Here is a 24,344-nt window from a genome sequence, read left to right as displayed (position 1 = left end):
TTCTATGGGACTGTGAGTTTTTGCCAGCCGGAAGATTTTGCAGTTCCAAAGGAACAGGATGGTGAGAGTTTGGTGTGACTCGATTTATAGAAGGTGCAGAAAAATCTAGAAGGAAGCACCTGAAAGTCAAAGTCTTACCCATCCCCATTTCTATATTTATTTCTGAACCCTAGATCTGCCTAGAGCCAATAGGGAGAGCCGGGCTTTAGGCTTTCCTAGACCCATGAGGGAGCGAATGTGAGGACAGAGTGAGAGCGCTAGCTGTTGGTGTCAGAGAGGACCACAATGTGAGAGTCGTATGGGGGTGATGCAGAACAGCAGGATGGATGGAGAGAGCAGGGCCTGATGGAGTGTGGCAGGGGGAGTGGGTGAGCCACTTGGAAACCCCACTATTGTATTTGAAGGCTCTCCCAGGGAGGAAGAGGCCCCCAGTGGTGTTGAGGGAGGCAGGATGAGAAATACCGGCTTTGCCATGAGACAATTGGCTTGCAGGGTGGGAGGAATATTGTTCTACTAGTGCCAACCAAGGCCCAGCCTTCCATGCCTTTGTTTTAACCTGTGTTCTTTGTTATGGAGGTGACTCCATAGGTAGGCTGAGTCTTGCACTTGAAGCAGGTGTTCAACCATACAGTACTTTAGGTCTTCCCATATACAAGAGCTGTATTACGATGCAGTCAAGGTTTATAGTGCACGTTAGGATAAAAACATCACGGGGATGTTGTCGTCATCTCTCAAAACAAGCACTGAAAAGCTAGGCACCACAGAACTCAGGTAAAACATGTCAAGGACTGGAAAAGCACCGTTAATACACAGAGAGCCTTCACACTTTCCTGGGGTGACACTGAGCAGTAAACGTGTGCTTACGATTCGTAAATGTTAGTGTGTGACCCAGATGAAACTGATTTAAAACCAGTTTTTTCACTTGGTATCACCAGGGGGCAGAGTTGAGGTTGTGTGTGTTGTGGGGGAGGGGGGTGGCAGCTGGGCAAGAGCATCTCGGAAGAGAGAGGCTGAGCCCAGGAGAAGATACTGAAAGGATCCTAGAAGGATAAATGCTGTGTTCTTGCACATGGCCCTTTGCTGTCGTGTCCCCCAGTTTTCACTCTGGAAGTATGATTGTCCTGCAGATGGGTGTATCTGTGCCAAACCGTGTGCTCCCTCCTCTAACATGGCTTCCTTCCTTTTTATTTTCACCTTAGCTATGAAATTGCTGGGTTTGTAGTGCTGGTTTTATGGGCCGGGGAGGGGAAGGGGGGGAGAGATAATTACAACATCCCTGGAACAGGTGTGATCCTTGCCTTACTGGTACGTGCTCTCAACCTTCTCTCTATATTAAGAAGTTTCTGGGGGAGGGAATAGATACATATAATATCAGAAGGAGCTAATGGCTTGTGACATATAAGCCCCCAGGATGGAACTCTACTAATGACAGCCAGAGTCTGAAGGGTATGGTGGGGGAGCACTCCTCCGTGTTCAGGCCTCTAGCCTTGTCCAAGCTTGTGTGTGTGAGAGAGAGAGAGAGACAAGGATTATCTAGCCAGGCCATGTGGCCTCAGCCTTGGGTTAGGGTTTTCCCAGCTGAGAAGTGCAGGGGCTGAGGGAGGAAAAGAGGTAGAGTTTAAGCAATGAGATTTGCATGAAGTCCTGGAGAGAGACAGAGGCACAAGGCAGTTGCTTCTGCAGACAGGGCAGCAGTGCCTAACCTGAGGTTTCTGTAAGAGGGAGATAGGTACATGCTGTTCGTCACCACCCTTGTTCTAGGACACAGCATGTGTCATAAATGGACAAATTACACGAAGAAAATACTGGGGTCCACATCCTAGATTTCTGCTCCAAATGGGAACCTGACAGGCAGGGCCCCAAATTCTACTACTACTCAGCATAGGGACAAGAATAGTAAGTTTCCTTCTTGCTTTGTCTGTGATGCTATGTCTGACTTGTTCCATCTAATAAAGGGGTTCTCAACTTGTGGGCTGCAATCTGCCTGCCCTTCCCATACCACTAAAGGAAAAAGGTTCTCAGCTAGACAGGATGGGAAAATATGGAGACCCACTGGTCTAACAGCGTCACCTTAAGCACATGAATGCACTGACATGCTTCATTTCAACCAATAGGATTGCACTGTGCAAATAGCTGATTTTGGGGATGAGGAGAGAAGGGGGAGCGTGACTTATATCTGATGTCACAATCCCATCACTTGGCAACGTGCTGTTTGTGTAGCAACAGGAGGGGGATGAGGAGAAGCAAGGAAGCTTCCTCTGCTGCCACAGTCTCACAATAATCTGAGTTTTCCCCAGCATGTTGATCATAGGCAGATGGCGTAAGGACACCTGCTGTGTTTCAAAGGGTCACCTGTATTCTTAGGGTGACTTACACATGCGTAGGACATCACCAAGCAGGCCTGCACCTACGGCTCAGATTATCTAAGTGGGATGGTTCTGTTGGGTTCTGAAGGAACTCCGTCTAGCAAAGGTCTGGGTTAATTCTCTCCACTGGGATGAGCAAACAGGCTGGGCCTTGTCTCCGCTGGACTCCTTCTCCACCCTCTTTTGGCTGCCTTTTGATTATCTGCCAAAGTGCGTGGCAGACAAATATTTGTCCTGTGGTCTCAGACGCTACCTCATGCCTGTTTGAACAGGTTCTTAATTTAGTACTTTGAATATTGTGCTTATCCCATTCTCACCCTGGGGTGGAAATAAAACCACAGACCTCGCTGTCTATATATTTGGTTCATGTTCTTACCTCTAGCAGTCTTTGCAAAGGTGTGGAAGTGAGGGGAGGTAAGGGGCAGGCGAAGTTCTGAGGTACTTCTGTCTAACAGAGTTTTGATATTTATTTTTTCTAATAAGTGCAGCCTTGTCTGAAAAATTCCAACAACTAAACAGCAGGAAATACAGCACTAAGCTGCTTCTGCTGAATATGGATATACAGGAACCTGCTTATAGTGAGTCTCTATGTAGATACATCGCGGAATGGAAATCCTACAGTGTTTCAGTCCAACTTCCTGGGGCTTCATGCTGCTGGTAGCCAACGAAAACTCATTTTTTTCCTTTTAGCTGGAGATGGGTCCCCGTTCTCTGTGTGTATTTTCAGGGGATGGCACTTGCCTGGGGAGAAGAGCAGAGTCACCAAAAAGCTACGCTCCAGCTACATTGACCCAGCTTTCAGTGAAAAGACTTCACAAGGAACAGGGTTGGTGCACAATCCCCTCTTTGGGGAAAACCAGCACTGGGGCTGAAAAGAACTCTGGGCTGGGCACCAGCACACAGTGGTGAACATTAGGCAAGAGCCCCCAGGCAGCAGTTTGACATCAGCCTCCACGAAGGTGCAGGTCCAGCTATATCAACAAGGGATGTGTTTGTGAAGACAGGACCTGAGTCTTGCAGGGTTGCTGGCAAAGCATGTGGGTGGAGTGCTGCAAGTGGGGGATTAAGCTACATCGTTTAATAAAGTAGAGCCAGCATGTGTTTAAGTGAAGTGCGTTACTACAACAAGTCAATCATCTCTCTTTCTAACCCATCTCCTTTGGGGCAGTTCAGTGACTAAGAAAATCAGAAAGGGTTTTCAGCTGCAAAGGGGTATTTATGACAGTGCATTTTAAAAGTAGAGGATAAAGAGATGTGCAGAGTTTCAGCCAAAAAGAACTGCATATTTACCCCTTCAGTGCTGCTTAGGGCAGACCCCCCCACTGGTCTGCATCCTGTAACTAAAACACAAAGGTCATCAATACATGTCCAGACAAATGCCACCATTGCCCTTATTTGTGAGCTAACAGCCAATTTCAAGATTCTTGCAGTACCCAAACCTCATACACATGTCATAAACCAGTACAGACCTAGTTCAAATCCACCCCAGTTATTTCCTCCTTGAGGTCACACCGGTAGGGTACACATGGGCAGGTTTCCTGCACACCTTCTTCTGCCACCCCAAAACCTTTGGGTTTGACAGTGGGAGCAGGTCCTGCCACTTACCTTCTCATTTCTGGACATGAAAGTGAGTCCCATCTGCCTTGTTTACACACTGAATCCTTTCAGCGCCTTTAAGTGTTCGGGAGAAGCTTGTCATGAGTCACTTGGAGAAGGAACAGAAACACGACATAAGAACAGTTTAAGAAGCAGGTTTATTGTCCATCAGCATCTGCGGAATTAGGTCCCTCTCCTGCAGAGCTACTTGCTGGAGTTGACTGTGCCCTGTTCCCAGCGGGTGCTCTGTCAGACTAGCAAACCTGAGTTCCCCTCTGCAGTTCAGCAATAATCTTGGGTGTGTTGGGCAAGGCAAAGATTTCAAAGTAATGGCTGCCACATACTAGGGACAACCTGCACCAAAACCTGAGGGCTTGAGCAGATTCCAGGTCTCATGAGAGCAGCTCAGCCAGGCAGTGGCTGGACTTAGAGTCTCCATCTTGTTCCCTGAACTAATGCAGTGAAGATAAATGAAGACCTCTCATTTATCTTTTTTTAAAAATAGTTTACTCAAGGACCACAAACACCAAAATGCCTTAATATGGTTATTGTTTGGCACGGCCACAGGGCAGAGTGAAAGTAGTTTAAGTGCCCGAACTGTGAATTTCCATATCTGAATCCATCTGGATTTCTTAAGTTTAACCTTCACTCTGAAGCTTCTGGATTTGTAATGCATGTTTTGGGGACAATTACAACGCTCTCTCATAGTATGTGGTTTTCCCCTTAAACAACTGATATATACTCTCCAATTTAGATCCAGCTGAATGTAGCTTTCTCTCTGGGAATATCCTTAGGTTTTTGTCCTATTAAAAATTTCATACCCAAACACTAAACAAGTATTTCCGTGTGATCTCTCCTGTGAGTTGAACAGCTGTAGCATTGGCCTTAAAGGATTTAAAAACCAAGTTTTAATGGCCACATTCACCAGTAGGCTCTGGCTGTTTTATATCATGCTTGGGCAGTGTAGAAGGGCCAGGATGCATTGAACAGCTAGGCTAGGTTTACACCTGCTTTGCATTACTGGAGTAGTGCTGGCTAGCAGAGACCTACTGGTGAGCCTGACCCTTCAATCTGTAACTGACTTACTGTATCAGGTATCTAGTGTTCAGGGTAATTTTAAAATTACAATTAAAAAAGAAGGGGATAAACAAAATTTGCTATGAGGCTGGAAATCCCCCCCGTCTTCTGCCCCCCCCCCTCAATTTGGGAGCCTGGACTCAGCAAAGGGGAGAGCAGCGGGGTGTGGACAACGGGAGATAGAGCTGGAGGGTAAAGAAGGGGACCCCCATACCAGGTAAGGAAGACATGCCAGTTGCAGTGGGAGGGAGCAGATGGGGGAGCCATGTTAGGGTCAGAAGAATGGTGAGTGGCTGATCGCAGCAGGAGGGAGTGGGAGGGAGTGAAGGAAAGAAAAAACAGAATAAACGGAGGGGGGAGAGAAGCGGGGAGAAACAACCCAAGGGAGACAGCAAGGTAATATTTAAAATTGTGTTACAGTGAAATACACATTATTGGGTTTGTATCTTTTTATCAACATGTGTGGCTTAAGTGTAGGGCGAGGTGTTACTAGAGGCCCGGGGGAGGTGGGGGAGAGGAGTGGAGGGGGGGCGGGAGGCAGAGCTGGTGTGTGGAACTAGCCCCTTCCCCCCACCCCAGCTTTTGGGGTGCAATGACACTAGTGCTCTCAGCCATCCTCACCCAGTCCAATGGGGGCTTGTTGCAACAGCCAGTGCTTTGCGGGTTGCAAGAAGTAGGATTTCATTTTACTCTCAGTTCTATTTGTAACCCTGCTATTTGCTTAAGCTTGAGTAAAATACAGTTATGCAGGAAGTAAAATCTTCTACCAATTAGCATTTTGTATACTTTGGATACAAGTGCTACAGAAACTGAGAGCAGCTTTTTTCTAAAGATCAAACTCAGCAAGGTATGGCTGTCCAGTGCCATGCTTAGCGTTAAGAGATTTTTCACTCTTTGTAGCCCTCATAATCACGTTGTGCTGTGGCGATTAAAACTGCCAGAGCAGATCAAACCAGTGGTCCGTGTAGCCCAGTGTGCAGTCTCTGACAGCAGCCAGCTGTGGGATAATCTACCATGGTTTCATCCTGCTCTCTGATCATTAGAATGGCTGAGCCCTGAAGCTTTTATATCCCTTCCAGAACTGTTGTTAACTATTATAACTGGATAGTCCTGTTTTCTGTAAATGTTCTGTTCAGTCCCTCTGGTTTTTGACAAGGGGGTGGCATGCTCAGCAGGGTGGGTCTCAAGCACTGAAATGTGATGCTTGTGAACTGGAGTCTGGTACTAATCAGGACTGGCCAGATTTGATATAGGGTAATCCCCACACGTAGGGCTGACACTTCCCTGAATTTAGAGTGGCAATCCATTAACAGAAAAAAGTCTGGTCTTTGCCAGGGTCCCACTGGGACTGAAATTGAAGATTTGCTAACTTTGAGGGAAAAAATAGGAATTTCAGCAGTTTGTCTCAGGTGGCTCTGATTTCTTGCTGAGGCTTATGTGTACTTCCCCACCTGATGTGTGTGTAGCACGAAGAACACCATTAGAGCTTCAGCATGGATACCACCTTGTGGTACAGAGAAACTTTTTTAAAAAACAAACATACATAGATATGGCTTGCAGTTTAGTTTCAAGGTGTCTTTTCTCTCCCAAATAGATACTGGCGGGAAGGTAACTAAACCAAGCCAGAACACAGATACATGCTTTTTAGAACAGGCTTTATAAAACATCCTCAAGTTGGGAACTAATCTGTTCAGTTTATCTCCTGCTAATTGACCTATTGCCAGACCTGGAGCACCATTCCCCAATGGCCACCTCCTCCCCAGCTAACCTGTGAGAAGACTGTCACCCAACACTCCCTGAGTAGAAGACAGATCAGTTCACATAGTGGGAATAGTATCAATCTGCTGGGGGTCAGGGGGGATTCTTTTCACCATCCTCTCTTCCCTACCTGCAGTGAAAGCAACAGCTCCATGAAATGTACCTAAGCAAGCTAAGCACTAGACTAGCCTGATGTTGTAACTTAGTGAAATGCTACTCTCAGACAAGAGCTGTCCACCCTGTTTTAGTACTGGGTGCTAGCACCCATTTGTATTTCTCAAAGTAGTGGCCCAGAAATTGGGAATCAACCAGGAGCACAGGTAAGGGAGAAGGCTCAGCTTGGTAATATGTGATTGACTCATGGGGAGGGGAAGAGAGGCATTTTTAAAGAGGCTGCAGCTGGGGAAATGTCTGTTCTTTAGGAACCAATCTCTAGTTCAGGACGGGAATGAGAGGTGAACCAACCACCATGATGTGAACTGGTAGGGATTAGGCCAAGAAGAACATGTGGGCTGTCACCCTTCCAGCAAGATATCCGATGAGGAACCTGTGTGACTACTGACATGAGCCTTGGGCATGGAAGAGATTCTGCAGGAGCGCAACAAGACCCATTTGACATCTGTTGGGACAGGTAGCCAACCCTCAAAAGTAAACATAAGGCTATTGTTAATGGGAGTTGGCAGAGAGAATGGGACAGATCTGAAGAGGCATATGTAGATGATAAATCTTAGTTTGCCCAGAAGATAATTACCTTTCTCAACTAAATGCCTTCTAATAACCTTTAATGATAACTGTACAGTACAGCTATATGTACACTCACCCATTATAGGTGGAACTGGTAGCAACACCTATAGGTAAGGTTGCCCAACATTTTGAATTAGACTCTGCTTTCAGTTGCTTATAACTTTGCAAAACTTTAACCATTTGGGCAGAAATTTCCCATGGCAGTTGCCTCCTTCAGGCTGAATTTCTGGATAAAGTTGTAGCTAAAATCGTAGAGCTGTTTTTAGAAACAAGATTAGGGAAATATTTTTCCCGTTAATTCTTATAACTTCTTAGTTGAGTAGCTCTGGGGCCCCCATGCTTTAGAGCAGGAACGTCTGGTGTTAGGGATGTGCTTTTTGGCATCCCTGTGAAAACTTGCCCAAATTTGACTAAGTTATAAGCTTCCAAAAAAAAAAAAAAAAAAACACCCCACCCCTCAATCCACACATGTTCAACAGACTTGTTCTGAAGCTAAATTCTCTAGAGACTCCATAGATGCTGAGCATGCTCCATCACTGGACTGAGAAGGGTTTTCAATGCAATTATTGCTCCTGGCCATGGTGCTGGGCAAACCTAGGGCGTGCTTGGTGCTGGGCAAACCTGAGAGCAGGGAGGCTGTCTGCTGGTGTCCAGGCAGTAAGGAAGCAGCAGCCACACTGGAATGCAAAGCAGGGAGGGGTGTGTGTTTGGGAGGAGGAAGGGAAAGAGGGGGACTGCAGCTACCTGAGGGTGAGGGGCAGCAGAAGGGAAAGGGAAGGGGGGTGGGGGTGGGAATAAACAGGCTAGGGGCAGGGGACTAACCACTTCCCTCCAGAGCCTAGAATTTAAGCTGGGAGTACTGTGTCTACATTCCTCTGCTGTCAACTAATATACTTTGCCAGTGGGTTTTAAAGCTCTTTCTGCCCGCCATCGTGGCAGGTTCACAGAGAAGATAACTGCGTAACTGGTAGCAATCTTAGGTGGAAAACACGCGTGCTGTAGATCTAAAGGTCTGAACCCTGCTCACCCACCTTAGGGGATCAACATGATTCTCTCTGATGGAATGTCTGTTCCTTCATTTTGTTTTACAACACCTCTTTTAAATGAACTGAAGATTGCAAAGTCAAGCACTCAATTTAGGAGATCCCACAATTAAGGTTGCCCAGTGCAGAGGGTCCTGTAGGGGGGAAAATATTTGATCATGTAATGAAAGACTATCAAAATACAGATGCACAAGAGGGCTGCATTAAGGTTGCACTAAACCTTAATTGTGGCATTTTCTAACTTTAGAGTGCTTGACTTTGCAACTTTGACACTGAATAGTTCTTAAAGTTCATACACACGAGAAATCAGTGTGTGGAGAGTATTTACACTTTCTCTACAGACCTACTGAAGATCCATGTTCAGTTACACACACGTGTGAATGTGCGTTGGGAATCCTCCAGGGACCTGAAGACCCAATATGTGAGGCATCTATCTTTGCCTTAAAGGCATGTTATCAGCATTCTTATCTGCTTTGACATTTTATTATTCTCCTACCATCTTAATTCCGGGGGGAGCCTGGCAGTAGGGTGGGGTTGGTTACGAAAGTTGTTCTCCAAGTGGGACTTCTGTCTGTCTTAATTGAACAGCTTTCTTCTAGAGCACAAGCACTGGGCTCTCTCTAAGTGCTTACAACTAGTACCCAAACAACTGAAGCAATGGCTGAGCGACGCCGGTCAGTTGTGCCATATCCGGTCACTACTGGGCAGAGCTGGCTGGGAATTTTTCAAAAAACTGTTTTATCAGAAAATGCAGATTAGCTGAAATGAAATAAACTTTTCATAGGAAGTTTTCTGGTCCAAGGTGGAATTTCTGGTCAAAATCAGAGATAAAAATCCCTCTGAATTAGTCAAGCCTGGTGGGTAGGGCCCCTTCTGGGAATGGGAAACTTTAGCTTCAAGGCCCTCTTTCAAATAAGCCAGAGCAGGGACTTGAACAAAGGTTCCCCACATCCCAGGCGAGAGCTCTAACCCCCGGGTTATTAGCAATCCCAGGGTGGGGTGGTCTGAATCTCTTTCACCTCAATGCACAACGGGAATTTTTCTGAAATCTCGGATTTTTGGAGGGTGGGAAAATGGTTGTGCTCAGCTCTCCTAGTTGGCAAATGTGCTGTGCAGTGGGACACTTCTAAACTATTACATCCCACCCAGTATTAAAATGTAGTTAATGTAGTGACTATGGAGAAAAAAAAACAAAACATGCTTTATTCAACAGATCTGCTCCATGGTCATCTTCAAGTCAGACTAGTCTGTGACAAAACAAGTTTTTACTAGTTAGCTCTGAGACAATACAAACCTTAACAGTAAGCGGGATTCCAGTAAGCTATTGTCAGCCCTAGTCTGAGACGGATTCACTATACTTGTTCATATTCCAAGCTAGTGCTAAGAGACAGAACAATCAAGTTAAATAAGGGCTGGAGCTTTTTCAGAAGACTAACATTTTGAGTTGTCAATCGAGTGGTCAGTGGAAAGTTATTCAGAGAGAGACAGAATTCCACAACGTTTTTACACGTGACTTTTCCCGACCATACCTAACTTAGAATGCTAAGAGACGAAGAACAAAGTAAGTGGCTAGCACTGGAAGAAGGAACAACTAGCAAGTATGAAGCAGGAGTGCAACCTATTTACTACAAGAGATCAAGCTAGGCTTTTGTGTTAGGAATACAGACTATGTAGGCAATGCCAAACGTGTTTCATTGAACAATTTAACTTGTTTAAGTTTCTGAATTTTCAAAACAACACCACAAAGATAAATATAAAGAAATTTTATTTTTTCAGATATTTATATAAAAGAAATAATACTCATGGCCAAGTCCTGTACAGACCGTATCTTCCTTATAAACTCTTCTTTTAGTTTAAAATGCATGTACAAAATTGCACATTGCAGATTGCAAAAATCAAACAAGTAATCTCTTTGCCTGTAAACAATTCTAGCACAGGGATGAATGTTATACATTCCAAAATGTCTAACCCTCCATGGAAAAAAACCCAAACAAACTGCAATCTCCATAGAGGTGCTAGTATTACAAACTGATTGGTGTATTTCTAAATTATATATGACACACAGGAGCACAAAACAGCGCACAAGGCAAGTCGCCTTTCTGTCTTAAGCATGTAAAACAAAGACTTAGAATCCAATCTTGCTCCTGTTTGAGTCCCTAACAAGGCTCTCAGTGCCGTCAGTGGCTGCAGGAGTGAGACCACTATTCCAAGGTAGCGGATTGCAGTATGTTTTAACCTCCAGTTTTGTTTTTAAATTGGCTACCATCAATTGGTAGGAACCAGGAGTACACTTGTAAACATGGATTTTCCACTCAAGTTGATTAAAAAAGATACAGTATCTCCTACACACTACTAAATTAAGATAAACTGTTTTACATTTAATCAAGTGCAAGTTATAAACGAATATTTTCCACTTCGACTAATTATTTTGATTCTAATATTACAGTCTGTAATAGCAATGTAAAAAAAAATCCAGTACACATAATCCACAGCTGCATTTTTATTAAGCCCTGTAGTCTCCAGTTTAAGTATAGAATGTTACCATGTTTGAAAGCCAATCTGTTGAAAATTATCTTGGAAAGGCTTTTCTGACAAAAAATAGAGAATTTGGAGTCAGTATGCAACAGAATTAATCAGTTAGCTCTGTCTGAATAAGATACACTAGCCAGAACAGAAATTTACACACACAGAATTCTAAAACTCCACTAGAAACAGAAACCCTGAAGTAATACTGAATCCAAGCAAATTAGTTTTTACAATGTGAACAGGCTCTGTTTGTAGGAATAAATCCCAAATTTCTCATTCAACCGACTCCAAAAAAAGTACCTGCTCAAATTTCAAAATCCCTCCTGCCAGGGAGGTTCAGGAACGGTTGCCTCTTCTCAACCTGTTAATTTAATGAGGCAAGTAGGGAGAGACAAAAACACAATTAAAAATCTACCACCATTGTTGCAGCAGCAAAGTGGAATCTGGGATGAGTTGCTTAGGTTTACTAGCTACTCTTCTTTACGTTAGGTCTTGAATGCCTGGTCATTCTAGTTACCTGTCTGAAACCCCTGGAGGAATATAATGTGGGATTCTAGTTTCTAAATGACTGATTTTTGTACAGTTCTGCTTTTGAGCAATGTTAAGGTGGTTGGGCTGCTGGTGGCTATATGGGGGTGTATGCGGGGGGGGAGGGGAATGACAGTTGTTACCTCTCACTTCTGAGAGAGTCCTTTGATCCCCTCTGTTTGCAGTTAAAGTGATACTGCTCTTGGGAATGGAGAATTCAGAATAGAATTCAAGTGGTGGTTAACAGAGCTCCAAGTTGAAAAGTTTGAGGCTAAGAATAGATTTTTTCCCACACTATAAAGAAATGTAATAAACTTAATGAGAACTAAGAATGACGACCACTATAGATGAGAACTTTCAGGACTCTATCCAGCCTCCCATCACTTCTGTAGCAGCTGGGCCATTCTACTAGGCTTAGGCAGCCACACACACAACCCAAAGTACCTGCCCTCCCCACCAAGAAACTGGCATTATACATCAGTGATGTTGGTATGTGCCTGCCCAAACCTGTTCCCTTCTGTAGAGACACACACACTCCACCCAACTCAGCAGCAGTAGTAATTACTCTTGGGATGACAGCAGGACACCATATTCTAACACAGGAAGCTTTATCAGCCCAAGAAGAAATTTTAGAGAGAGCACGACGACAAACCTTGGACGGACACCTCAAAAAACAGAGCTTGTCTAGGAGAAGCAACTGGTTTCTTCCTCCCCCTGCTCCACATCACAGACCAAAAAACCTACAGAGGTGGGAGAGTTCTCACTCCAACAAACTTTGTCACGCCCCGATGAACCTGTATGGGGAGTTACTGCAAGCTCACAGTTGCCGTCATTCAGAAAGCTGGAGCAGTGGAAATGCTCAGACCCGAGACAGAGAGTAGCAATGCAACTATAATTAAGCAAGATGCTCAATCACATAAGCTCTTCATCCCCACACGGCCCCACAACTGCCTGGTAGGGAATTATTTCTCCCCTCCCTTTTTGGCCTCAAAGCTGGTGGGCCTGTTTCTCAGTTGAGTCAACTGTGCATTCAGAATACAGGGTGTGGTGGGAGGCACAGAATTTCGGCTGAATAGTGCCCTTAAATTTCCTCTCTCATGTCACACCATGCAAACTAGCTCACTTTTAAACAGCACATGAAAGCCAATAACTTCACTAACCCAATATTGCACCTTTAAAAAAAAAATTATTTTTCCCCCCACCAATGGAGTTAAAAAAATGTGACAGTGGTAAAGCTATTCCAGCGTAAATACAGTACTTAGTACATTGAAACTGGTTGTTCGTATGCCAGAACTACCCTAAACGTGTCTTCATAATACACAGTATTTGCAACTAAGTAGCACTGTTCGCCAGAGCTGATTTTTCAATGGGCGGTATTAATAAGCCAAATACCTCTAATCTTTTAGATAAGGGAACACCCAAGGGACCAGCAAAAACTTGTTTCCTTCTAGAGCCAAATCCTTAACTAGAGCGGGGGGTTCTCAACCTTTTTCTTTCTGAGGCCCCACAACATGCTATAAAAACTCCCACCTGTGCTACAGTCACTGGTTTTCTGCCTCTAAAAGCCAGGGCCGGTGTTAGGGGGTAGCGAGCAGGGCAACTGCTCAGGGCCCCATGTCACAGGACCCCCTCACGAAGCTACATTGCTCAAGCTTCAGCTTCAGCCCTGAGTGGCAGAGCTCAGGGACCCAGGCTTCAGCCCCATGCAGTGGGGCTGTGGCTTTCTGCCCTGGGCCCCAGCAAGTCTAATGCTGGCTCTGCTTGGAACCCCCCCTGAAACCTGCTTGAGGCCCCCTAGGGGACCCGGACCTCTGGTTAAGAACCACTGAACTCGAGATTTGCCTTTAAAAAAAAAAAAAAAAATCAGGAAAGTAGCTGCCTTTTGGAGTTTGTCCTTACTGCAGATTTCACTTAACTACAGATCAGAACTCTGCGTTGTCTGGTTCATTTTCAGAACTCAGGAACCTTACTCGATCACATGTGGGTGATGGTGACCATGGCTATAGAGAGAAAGATTGTGAAGTTACCAGTCACAAGGCTGGGAGGCACAGACTTTCTAGAGAACAAGTCTGGGAAACATTTAAATGAGCAACACAAGCTAGTTTTGACTAAATATTTTTATAAAGTTTGTATTCAGTATAGAAAACTTTTACTAAATTTGATTGTCAAATTTATCCATGGATAGACTACAAAACTGGTCAAAAAGATTTCAAGGCTACTGTTTTACAGACTTCCGTCCCCAAAGCAATTAAAAAAATTGTTGCATTATATTTTCCCAGCCTGCTAGGATACATGGCACCATATTGCTTACCACAAGCATGTAAGTTTCTGTTGCCATCTCAGAAACTGGTGCAGGTCAAGTTTTGGGAGCCCAGAAGTACTCCTGTAGAAGTAGTAATAATGATTCAGGAACTAGCACAAAATGATCTGGGTCAGTAACAATCTAATGCCCCAGGAGTGTTTGAGGGCACTGTACAGCTGCAATCTTGCAGAGTGTATGTAAGGCAGAGGTCCTGTCTGCTTGGGGTCATAAGACTTCATGACATTGGCTCGAGAATGGTGGGTAGGTAATGACTATGGTAGTGTTAAACAACCCTACCATAGTCATTACCTACCCACCATTTTAGAGAGTCTTCCTCTTGTGATGGATATTAAATAGGAAAAGTGGCACAGTAAGAATCCAGAACCTCATTTCTGAGTCTCCTCTGTTTCAGTTCTTTTTGCACAGAGTGCCCTATGTGATCGGCATGATTCTGAGCTATTACTCGAGTGAATTAAGTAAGCTATCCCAAGTAAGTGCCAGTAAGTATTTACTACATACCCACCATCATATGTTCTATGTATTCTCTGTTACAGAAAAATGGAGGTTTTTTTTAAACCAGGACTTTCATATCCTTTTACCTGTAAAGCCAGGCTCCTTAGACTAACTCTACAGAGCTCAGTAACAGCCATGAAATCGACTTTGTACCTAAAAGTCACAATCTTAAGGTTCAATCTCTCTGGCTTTCACAGGTCAGACAGGAGTACTGTGTTCCCCAGTAGGGAACCTCCTCTTTCCACAATGCTAATTCAGAGCAGTTATTATTTATGGTGACCATCCATTCAGTTTGCAGTACATACAGCCATGACCTGTAATGCTTAAAATGTATCAGTGATAAATGGTATTATAAAATAACCATATTCTCTGCATCATCAGTTCTGAACTGCCTCTTGGTAGAAATGCTGTTTGGCAGAACTTCTAAAAGCGGCCTTGCAGTCGCAAGATTTAGTGTAATTATGCAGGGCTTCCACCCTACTATTTGATTGCTGGAATATGGAAAGTACGGTGCTATTGCATACTTCACCGTCACATTCATTACAGTTGAGGAAACTGCAGTTCCTTTAATTTTGTATACCTGGATGGGTAGATTAGATAAAGGGAAGTATTTATTTCTTGCTTTGAATTCATAGATATTTGCATGCTTTAATCAGATTTGTTGGCTACTCTAGCATTGATAAATCATATCTGAGCTGAAAGGAAAATACTTAAATGCACATATCTGGCACAAGAAACGGCCTGACTTTAGAATTAGTTACGGCTGGAACCACAAGGAGACAAAATTTCTGCATTCACAGTATTTATGCCATTGTCAAAAACTTAGTGTAGTGGTTCTCAACCTTTCCAGATTACTGTACCCCTTTCAAGAGTCTGATTTGTCGTGTCCCCCTCAAGTTTCACCTCACTTAAAAACTACTTGCTTACAAAATCAGACATAAAACTACAGAAGTGTCACAGCACACTGTTACTGAAAAATTGCTGACTCTCATTTTTACCATATAATAAAATTGATTGGAATATAAATATTGTATTTACATCATAGTGTGATACTTGAGCCTGTTTTTCACTTGCAAGCTTTGTCTGAAGCCTAAGCCTCGCTGCCCGGGGGTTAAGCATATATTTTAGCTTTGCAGGGCCCCCTGGGGCACGGGCATTGACCTTGCTTGTCACCCCCTAATGCAAGCCCTGCACTTGTGACCATTCTAAATCTGTCTCACAACCCTCAGGTTGAGAGACTGATCTAGATGAGTTATGTACACCCTGGAAGACCTCTGTGTACACCAGTTGAGAATCACTGACTTAAGCATAGGTCCATTTTCAAAGGACATAGCTAGTACCAAAAAACAGATGCCAGCTTGGGTTGCTTCCAGGGTTCCAATGCACCAATTCTCATTAACAATATTCCACTGTAAAGCCACTGGGGATGTGGATTTTAATTCCTGGACGTATACACCCTGTTTGTATGAGTTGTTTCAACATATAAGTGGAGTTCCATCTTAGGCCTGTTTTCTGCATGCAATGAACTTCAGAAGAAGTTTAGAAAGAGCGTCTAGCCAGTAGCCATAATGTCAAACAGGGACAAGTGGCTAAACAAGGCCAATGCAAAGTTGTTTTGGAAGACAGTTCAAACTGTAAAATTTCAGTTAAAGCTATTTGGATGTTTGTCCCATTAGTACACACTACACATGATCTTTCGCACTCTTTTTTCCTCCTGTTTTCTGAAACCTGTATTAGCAGCACTTGCCATCGAAGATCCCACAGTGCAAAAGTAAATTATGTTCCTGCTCTGAGCCAACATCTCTCTCTTCTTTATGTCTGATAAGTCTAACAGCATGAACAGGTTGCAAGTCACTTCACAACAGGGATGCATGGCATGATAGAAAACAATTGAGTGGCACAAGATTGCTTAGCAGTTTAACACACTTTGTCCTCCACAATAGAATATGGTTTCCATATTAACTGCAAAATTTCTCACCCAGAGCATTGAGACTCTCCATAAACTCTGATTTCGTTGACAACCTTCAAAGAGGCAACTGGAACCAAGTTTGCTAAATACTCTAGTTTTGAGAAGATTTCAGAGTAAAAACCTGGATTTGTGCTGGAAGTGGCCCAACTTGATTATCATACACATTGTAAGGAGAGTGCTCACTTTAGATAAGCTATTACCAACAGGAGAGTGGGGTGGGGGGAGAGAAAACCTTTTGTAGTGGTAAACACCCATTTTTTCATGGTTTGTGTGTATAAAAACATCTTCTGTACTTTCCACAGTATGCATCCGATGAAGTGAGCTGTAGCTCACGAAAGCTTATGCTCAAATAAATTGGTTCGTCTCTAATGTGCCACAAGTCCTCCTTTTCTTTTTGAGAAGATGTAATTCAACTCGAGAAGTTTCTTCAGTGAATCACAGGAGTAGCTGTCATGTAATTAAGTACCACAGAGTTAGGACTTACTGCACCCAAGGTTGAATTGCAGCAAGAGACAGGGACTTTGCAGTCAGCATTTGCAGGATTCTCTTCACACACACACTGCCCAATCAAGACTTCACTTTCCCTTGCTCATCTTCCTACATGTTTTTAAAAGGGAGGCTGCCTGCCAGATTCTGTATATCTGAATAGCCTATCAAGCCACTGTGCTCAACGTTGATGACATACATACTCTCCTCCTTGGTGATCAGATTAACAGGCAGATGATTTTGTTCTTGGTCACATTACTATTTAACCAAATAAAAATACTTAGAAAATGGCAATGTTGCTGCACAAATCGAGTATTTGTCAAATGTATACTTAGCTTCAATGAAAAAGAGATAAGCGGAAGGAAATCAGAAAACCCTGTGAAAGAAACAGTGAAATTGCTAGAGACAGTAGTTGGAGGTGTAAACAAAGATGATGAAAAAAGTATCACCAAAAATAATTATATAATTATTTTTGGTGATCATTATTTTTATATATATAAATTGATGGTGAAAAAAGTAAGTCTGGAGGCCCTGACAAAATGCACTGAAGAAACAGCAGAGGAAGTTTCAGGAACTCTGAAAATAACTTTAAGAATAAGAAGGAAAAACCCTAAGAAACTGTTGGCTTATTAGGCAGGCATCTATACAAGGAATACATTCAGACAGGAATCAGTATATAAAGTTTAGTTACATCATGGCAATCCAACTACCATCTGCAGTGGGACTAATGATTAGGACATAAAGGAGATTTAGTGTATATTTGACTATCAATGCCCAGAATAATCTTATAGGAAAACTGAATAAATACCATTAGTTAAAAATCCCATACCATGGATTAGAAATTGGTTGCCAAATAAGAGAAGTAGCAGTTCATATCAAGATTGCTATGCTAACAATCACATCCTGTGGGATAATTCAGGGTTTAATATTGGGACTTATTCAAACAACATTTTACGATGAGACAGATATGTAATTGAAGGTATAAGTGATATTTAGAGACTTCTCCACCCAAACACTGAAATGCAGCCACCGCTGAGGTGAAATGACAGCTGCTGCAGCACTGCTCTTCTCTAGTCAGTGTTGGTATATGTCAGAATAGCCTGCATCACTGAAAATGGAGCAGGAATTTTAGGTATGCAGAATGTAATTGCTCAAGTTGTAATTCAACACCTGTGTTTTGACAGGACACCCCATACTCTTGGGAAAGTGCCATGGGATCTTTAGTGCCATATCTATGCAAAAAGGACTACAGTGCAGCATAGCGACGGCCCTGAACATATACTGGCATAACTCCATAGTGTAGATGGAGCCTAGAGCACTGAAAGGGGGTTTTCTTGATGCTCGAGGTCAGAACTCTACCTCCCTGAGTGACAGAAGCTAGGCTGACAGAAGTATTCTTCCATTAGCCTAGTTACGTCTACACCAGAGGTTTGGTTGGCCAAACTATGAGCATCAGATCTATGCCACCTAAATTTTAAGTGCTACTCAGGACATTGTCTTTATGCCTCTTCTGGCAGATAGGACCTCCAACAGAACAGCTAATCCCAGCAATGCACTGTGACATTAGCTCAGTACTGAACTAAGAGAGAAGAATGCCATCTACTTATTTACCAACATCACAATTCAGTTAGTCTTTTCACTCTTTTCCTTTAACTAAAGAACAGGGGAAACAGAACTAGAACAAAACACATTTATTAGAATATCAATGGAGTTTGGATTCCACATCTGAGCTTGACGCAGTTTATACCCAGAAGTGGAGGGGAAAAACCCATTACGGGAATCTGTAACAACCACGCCGATGGGTCAGGCCAGCTGATGAAACTGGACGATGTTACTACACATTCTGAGTGAGGAGTGAATTAAACAGCTCTTCTAGGAATGGAACCACAAATTACAAGCAGTAGAATATGTTTTCCATACTCCAAGTCAGCGTGGGCAGTAATCAGTTGCCAATAGCTCCCACCCCCTGCCCGAGGAAAGTAGGAGTGAACAGGAATTCCTAGCCACAAGTACTCACCCACCACCACCTTTCTGTAGCACCTAGACACAAAGACATGCCAAACATAAGTACCAATTAAATACCATGGACCAATGCTTTTTAGTGCAGAGTAATATTTTTATACTCTAGATCTTAAGGAAGGTGTCAACTAAACTGCAATCAAATTTACTGATGAGAAACACAAAATAGTAACACACAAGCAGAGTGACCAAGAGAGATTGGAACTGTCTAGAAAATAATGCAAGACTGACTGGTAGTGATGATAAATTGCAGATATGAGAATCTTTTGCTTGAACAGTCAGTATCAGGAATGCGTGTGAAGAGATCAGATTAAGTCTAGGAGGATAGGTAAAATTTTCATAGTCCTGAAGTCTCATTTAAAGTCAGCCGACTTTTAATGAGAATTAGGCTTTTAAGTGCCTGTCACTTCTGAAAACAGGATGTGAGCACCCAAGTCACTTAAGTGGTTTTGAAAATTTTACCAGATATCAGGGTCTAAAATGGCCTAATGAGACTGTACTTGGTGCACGGTGCACTTTATTGGTTCTGAAAATTTAGGAACAATGAAGAAAAACTAGGAGAAATACAAAAAGCAACAAAAATGATACAAGGATCAGACGACATGAAAGACTGAGGGAGCTATATATAATCTAAAAAGAACACCTGGGGAAATAAACAGGGTATTACAATATTTTAAAAGATAGTCCAACAAGCAACAATGGACTGAAGTAAAGAAAGCTTAGGCTTAATATTACAAGCTAAAAAGAGTGGTAGAAGAACAGACTTAAGGAGGTAGTCATAAAACCAACACTGCAGGCATTCAAGATGAGGTTGGATAAGACTTTGGTGAGAATAACATGCCATGTAGCTCCACAAATTGCGGAAGTATCACTGGAGAAAGAAACCAAGTGATGTTTCGTAGCCCTACTAGTGCTATGCTGGAGGGGCTCCTCATTGGCCCCATATCATAATTCTGCCACCATTTTGGAAGCAAGGTTGTGGTGATTTCTCTTCGTGGAGCTCATCCCCTTCTCTAGATATTGGTGAACTAACCCTATCGGAAATGATATGCAGTGCCTTTAAAGCTATATCTTTAAATACTTCTGAGGAGCAAAGAGCACCTACAAAATGGACTAGATTGCAGCAAGTGTCAGGTGTTTTTCAACCTTTTCCTCAGGTACTGCTAGAAGGTCTTCACCCACCTCCCCCACTTTCATTTGAAACTACACAAGTTGACCACTGTGCCGTATCATCAAAATACTTAGTATATTTTCCATTAATGAAGTAGAAACACTGCCAGTGCAGAGCACTCAGTGCAAGTTTGCTTACCAAGTAGAGTTCCCTCCTTCCCTCATTATGTAAAGCTTGTGTTTAAGTGTAAAAAATTAATCGATTCTCTACTTCTGCACCATCACCTTTGCAAAGACATGCAGTTTTTCATGTACTAAGCACTGGTTCATTTTTAACACATTTGCCAGACATGGCACATTACTACTGGTTGAATTCTATTAGTGTGGTGAAACTGACTGAACGCTTAGCAAAAGATCTTTACGTTGTAGTTACTTCGTAAGAATTAAGCGGCATTGCGTTTGTTCGCTAGTATTTCTAATACACAATTCTTAGGACAGAAGAAGGGAGTTTTAGACTATCACTGAAATCACTCATTCTGGCTCTGGCTATGCTACAACTTTACTCAGTTTTTAAATGATTAACGTGGTTTGCATCTCCACTACTCATTGAAGTCATCTGTGCTAAGTGTGTGTCCCAGGCCTGACAAGGGGAAGCCTCACGCACAGTTTACATTTACAGCTATGCTATTTTAAGTCAACCCTCTCACAAGACTCTCTTTACAAGCAAAAAACATTCTATGCATATCAGTTCCCCTTCGTGCATTTCAAAGCATAGCTGAAGTAGCTTTCAGAAGAGGACATGGATGAGATAAAATGGTTATGGAATTGGTTTAATTGATCATGCTTATAAAACAAACTATATTAGTTAAGATATTTTCCAAAGACTATGGTGGGGCCCCATCCTGCAACTGGGTCTGCTCATGCTGAGCCCCACTGACTTCAGTGGTTCTAAGTATGGGCAGATCCAGGATCAGGGCCTTACAGGGTTTCTTGTTGAATGAACCTTCAGAGTTCATGCTGAAAATGAAAATTTAATTGTACGAAACCACAAGACTGAATAAACCTTGATTTGCAGAAGCTCTCAAAACATGCATATCAAAGGGTAGTAAAAAAGCAAAACTGCCCATAACATGGTTTTTGCTATTTATCCAGAGAATCCCAAAAAGCAAGTCTAAGCAGAGAAAACCATTCCTTTTCTATCCCTTATTAGTAAAATCTAGGCAAAAATAAATAAATCACACTGGACTCTTCCACCCAGAAACTCATCTCACATTCTGACTTTTGACTCTTCCCCTCCCTAGACAACTAGAAAAATGTGTTTAGGATAAAATAGAACAAGAAAATATTATTTACATATTTCTTCTGAAAAAATAAATCTAGTTCTCCATTGTGTTTCTATGATTTATTCAAACATAATACAATGGAGTTACCATAAAGTAACTGTTAGAGCTAAAAAACAATCTGAGCCCTTTTCTGGGTAGCACTGAATTGCTACTATACCCCATAAAGAGCAAGCAGAACTGGAATGTGCACAGTGAAAGAAATGGCATAAATGACACTCTTCTGCCAAATTAATTTCTTCCAGATGCGTTTGCTATAAAAATAAGGTTTAGGTGACATCAAAAAAGTTTCAAGTTTCAATAAATAAATAAATATATATATATCAATGCTCCAAGTTTGCATTAGCACAAGAAATAATATGGAGCTTATGGTCTGTAAGAGTACTTTCTTACAGTTGAATCTGTAATTAAATATCGTTCATTCTAACCTAAGTTACCTAGCAGAATCTCTCTCAGCTAAGGCTAGATTTTAAAAGCAGACCCATTCAAGTGCTTTACTTGCATCTCTTCACTGCCAGCTGCAAATTAAAAGCTACTCTGCAGCAAAACAATCTTTTTAAAAAAATTCTTCTCAATACCAAGAAATACCATCACCACATTTTGTTTTCTATACACACACGCTTTAAAAAAAGAAATGGGTAATTTTAGCTTTTTTCAAGCTCTGAACAAACATATTGAACCATCACTACACACTATATTAAGGTGTATTAGGAATTATGCCTTTTGCAGGAAAATAAAGTTGACTCTCTGTAAACGGCTTATTTTAGTTCTGAAATCTTTACAAGTTCTTCACTTGAACTTTGAAAAAAACAACCCCCAAACACCCTTCACTTTGAAGTGTAGGAATTTCTCTTGAAGTCAGCTTTAAACGTTAAATACCCAATATAAAACCGTTTTGTACTCAGTGCAACATAAAATATACCTTACAAGATGTTTAATACCCGACTTCTGTACTTTGCTTCCTTTCCAGGCATCAATAAATAAAGAGGGACCTTCAATCTAGGTACTTAAAATTATCTATTGGTCAATAAATCTCGAACCTTTGAACCCCTATGTTTTCCCTGCAACGCTCTAGTGCTTCCCCGCCCCAATCAAATCCCCAAACCGACTCCGGAATATTTTAAGACGACTCTGGAAAGTCGAAGATCTTTCCTTCTCCGCTGCGGCAGCGCGTTGGGGCCGGGGGCCTTTGGCTCCTCCCCGGCAGGCGAGCCCAGTCTGCGAGCCGCCGTGCAAAGCGCCGGGGCGGGGGACGACGAGGAAGCGAGACTCGCACGTGTTTTCGGGGCCGCTCCCGTCCCGGGTCCAGTCTGAGGCGCGGGGCTGGGGGTCGCCCCCTTCTCCCGGGCAGGCTGCTCAGTCTCTGTCCCACTCCGGCCCGCGGCTTCAGCAGGCGCTGGTCTCCGGCGCGGCGGGCTCCTCCGGGGGCGGCGGGGCGGGCGGGCCCGCGGCGCTGATGTGGCAGCCGCTGGAGAGGTGGCTGCGGACGCGGCCCTGCAGCTGGGTGACCTGGGCCCGCAGGAGGCTGGCGGTGGCGGCCAGCTCGGCGTTCTGCCCCTTCAGCGCCTTCACCTTCTCCTCCAGCCGCGCGATCCGCTCCAGCTTCCGCCGCCGGCACTTGGAGGCCGCGATGCGGTTCCGCAGCCGCTTCCGCTCGGCCTTCAGCCGCTCCTGGCTCTCCGCGTCCAGCGGCGACAGCGAGGGCGGCGTCGGGGCGCTGCTGCCGGCCTCGCCCGGCGGGGGCGCCTCGGGCACAGTCTGCGGCTCCTCCAGGGCCCTGGCGGCGCCGGGAGCGGGGAGCCGGCCGCTGCCCAGCCCCGGCGGGGCGGGGGAGGAGAAGGGCAGGCCCGGCGGGGCGGCGGAGTAGGTGCCGCCCGCGGGGCTGAGCGGCCCGGCCGGGTGGAAGCTGCCGAGGGTGGTGTAGACGGCGGGCGGGTCGGCGGCGGGCCGGCAGGGCCCCGGGGAGAGCGGCGCCCCGAGCAGCTGGTTCTGCTTGTGCAGGTCGGCCAGGGCCTTGACGAAGCCGTCGGCGAATCCCTCCTGCTCCTGCGTCACCTGCTGGCGGTAGAGGAAGGGCCCGGCCGCGGGGGGCGGGGGGGCGGCGGCGGGGCAGGGGCTGGCGGGGCCCAGGCCCGGGCTGCCTTGGATCAGCAGCCGCTCCAGGTCCGCGGCGGGCGGCAGCTTCAGCAGCGGCAGCTCCGCAGGGGACCCGGCCGCCAACAGAGCCGCCTCCGGGCCGCCCCTGCCGCCGGCTCCTCCCCCCGCTGCCGAGCCCGGGGGCGCCGCGGCGGGGATGAGCCTAAGCGCCGCGCCGCTCCGGGTGCCGCCGGGCGGCCGCAGGGTGTACGACCCCGGCAGCGCCGAGGGGGAGGCGGCCGCCGCCATCTCCCGCTTCTTACCGGCCCCGAGCAGCAGCTTGTGCCCCGCCGTCTCCGCCCCTGCCCCGAGCCCGTTGCCGAAGCCGGGCACGAAGTCGGGCAGCAGCTCCAGCCCCTCCTCGGGGTAGAACGGGGCCTCCATCTTCACCGCCGCCCGGCCGCCGCTCATGCTGCCCGCCCGGCCGGCCAGGGGGCCCGCCCCGCCTCCGGCCGGAGCGGGAGCAAGGGGACCCCCCGCGGGGGCTGCGGGGACTGGTCGCTCGCCTGGGATGTCGGGGGGCCCCCGCCCGCCTCAGCCCGGCACCCAGGGGAAGGAGATCCAGAGCCGCATGCACGGCAGGGAGGTGGGCTGCCTGCGCCCGGGCCGCCCAGGCTCTGCTCCGCGCGGTGTCCGCGATGGGGGAGGCGGGGGCCGGGCTCACCTCTGGCAGGCGGGTCGGCTCCCCCGGGGGCAGCTGCAGCCTCAGCCGCCGCCCAGGGCTCCGCGCCTTCGGCTTGTGGCATTTACTGAAACTCCTACAGGGGAACTGATGTCAAACCCCCTCCCAGCAGCAGCGCCGCCTTCGCGCCCGCTCTCTCCGCCCCTCCA

At 45.1% G+C, this 24,344-nt stretch overlaps 1 protein-coding gene and 1 long non-coding RNA gene across 2 annotated transcripts in view; both read right to left on the bottom strand.

Annotated features, from left to right (window-relative positions):
- Window positions 1-4,077, bottom strand: part of LOC142072239 (uncharacterized) — a 28,383-nt gene extending 24,306 nt beyond the window's left edge. The window contains exon 1 of the long non-coding RNA XR_012668682.1: window positions 3,972-4,077. This is a non-coding gene — a long non-coding RNA (uncharacterized LOC142072239). The remainder of the gene's footprint in view (window positions 1-3,971) is intronic.
- A 6,255-nt stretch (window positions 4,078-10,332) lies between these two features.
- On the bottom strand, window positions 10,333-24,344 carry LOC125637308 (transcription factor JunD-like). The gene has a single exon (XM_048851630.2). It carries the CDS (start codon window positions 23,922-23,924, stop codon window positions 22,764-22,766), a length of 1,161 nt encoding a protein of 386 aa, XP_048707587.2. The 5' UTR covers window positions 23,925-24,344; the 3' UTR covers window positions 10,333-22,763.

The sequence above is a fragment of the Caretta caretta genome, chromosome 5, assembly GCF_965140235.1.
Source record: "Caretta caretta isolate rCarCar2 chromosome 5, rCarCar1.hap1, whole genome shotgun sequence".
Classification (NCBI taxonomy): domain Eukaryota; kingdom Metazoa; phylum Chordata; order Testudines; family Cheloniidae; genus Caretta; species Caretta caretta.
Note: the sequence above shows the minus strand (reverse complement) of the source record. Positions and strands in the feature narration are given on the sequence as shown.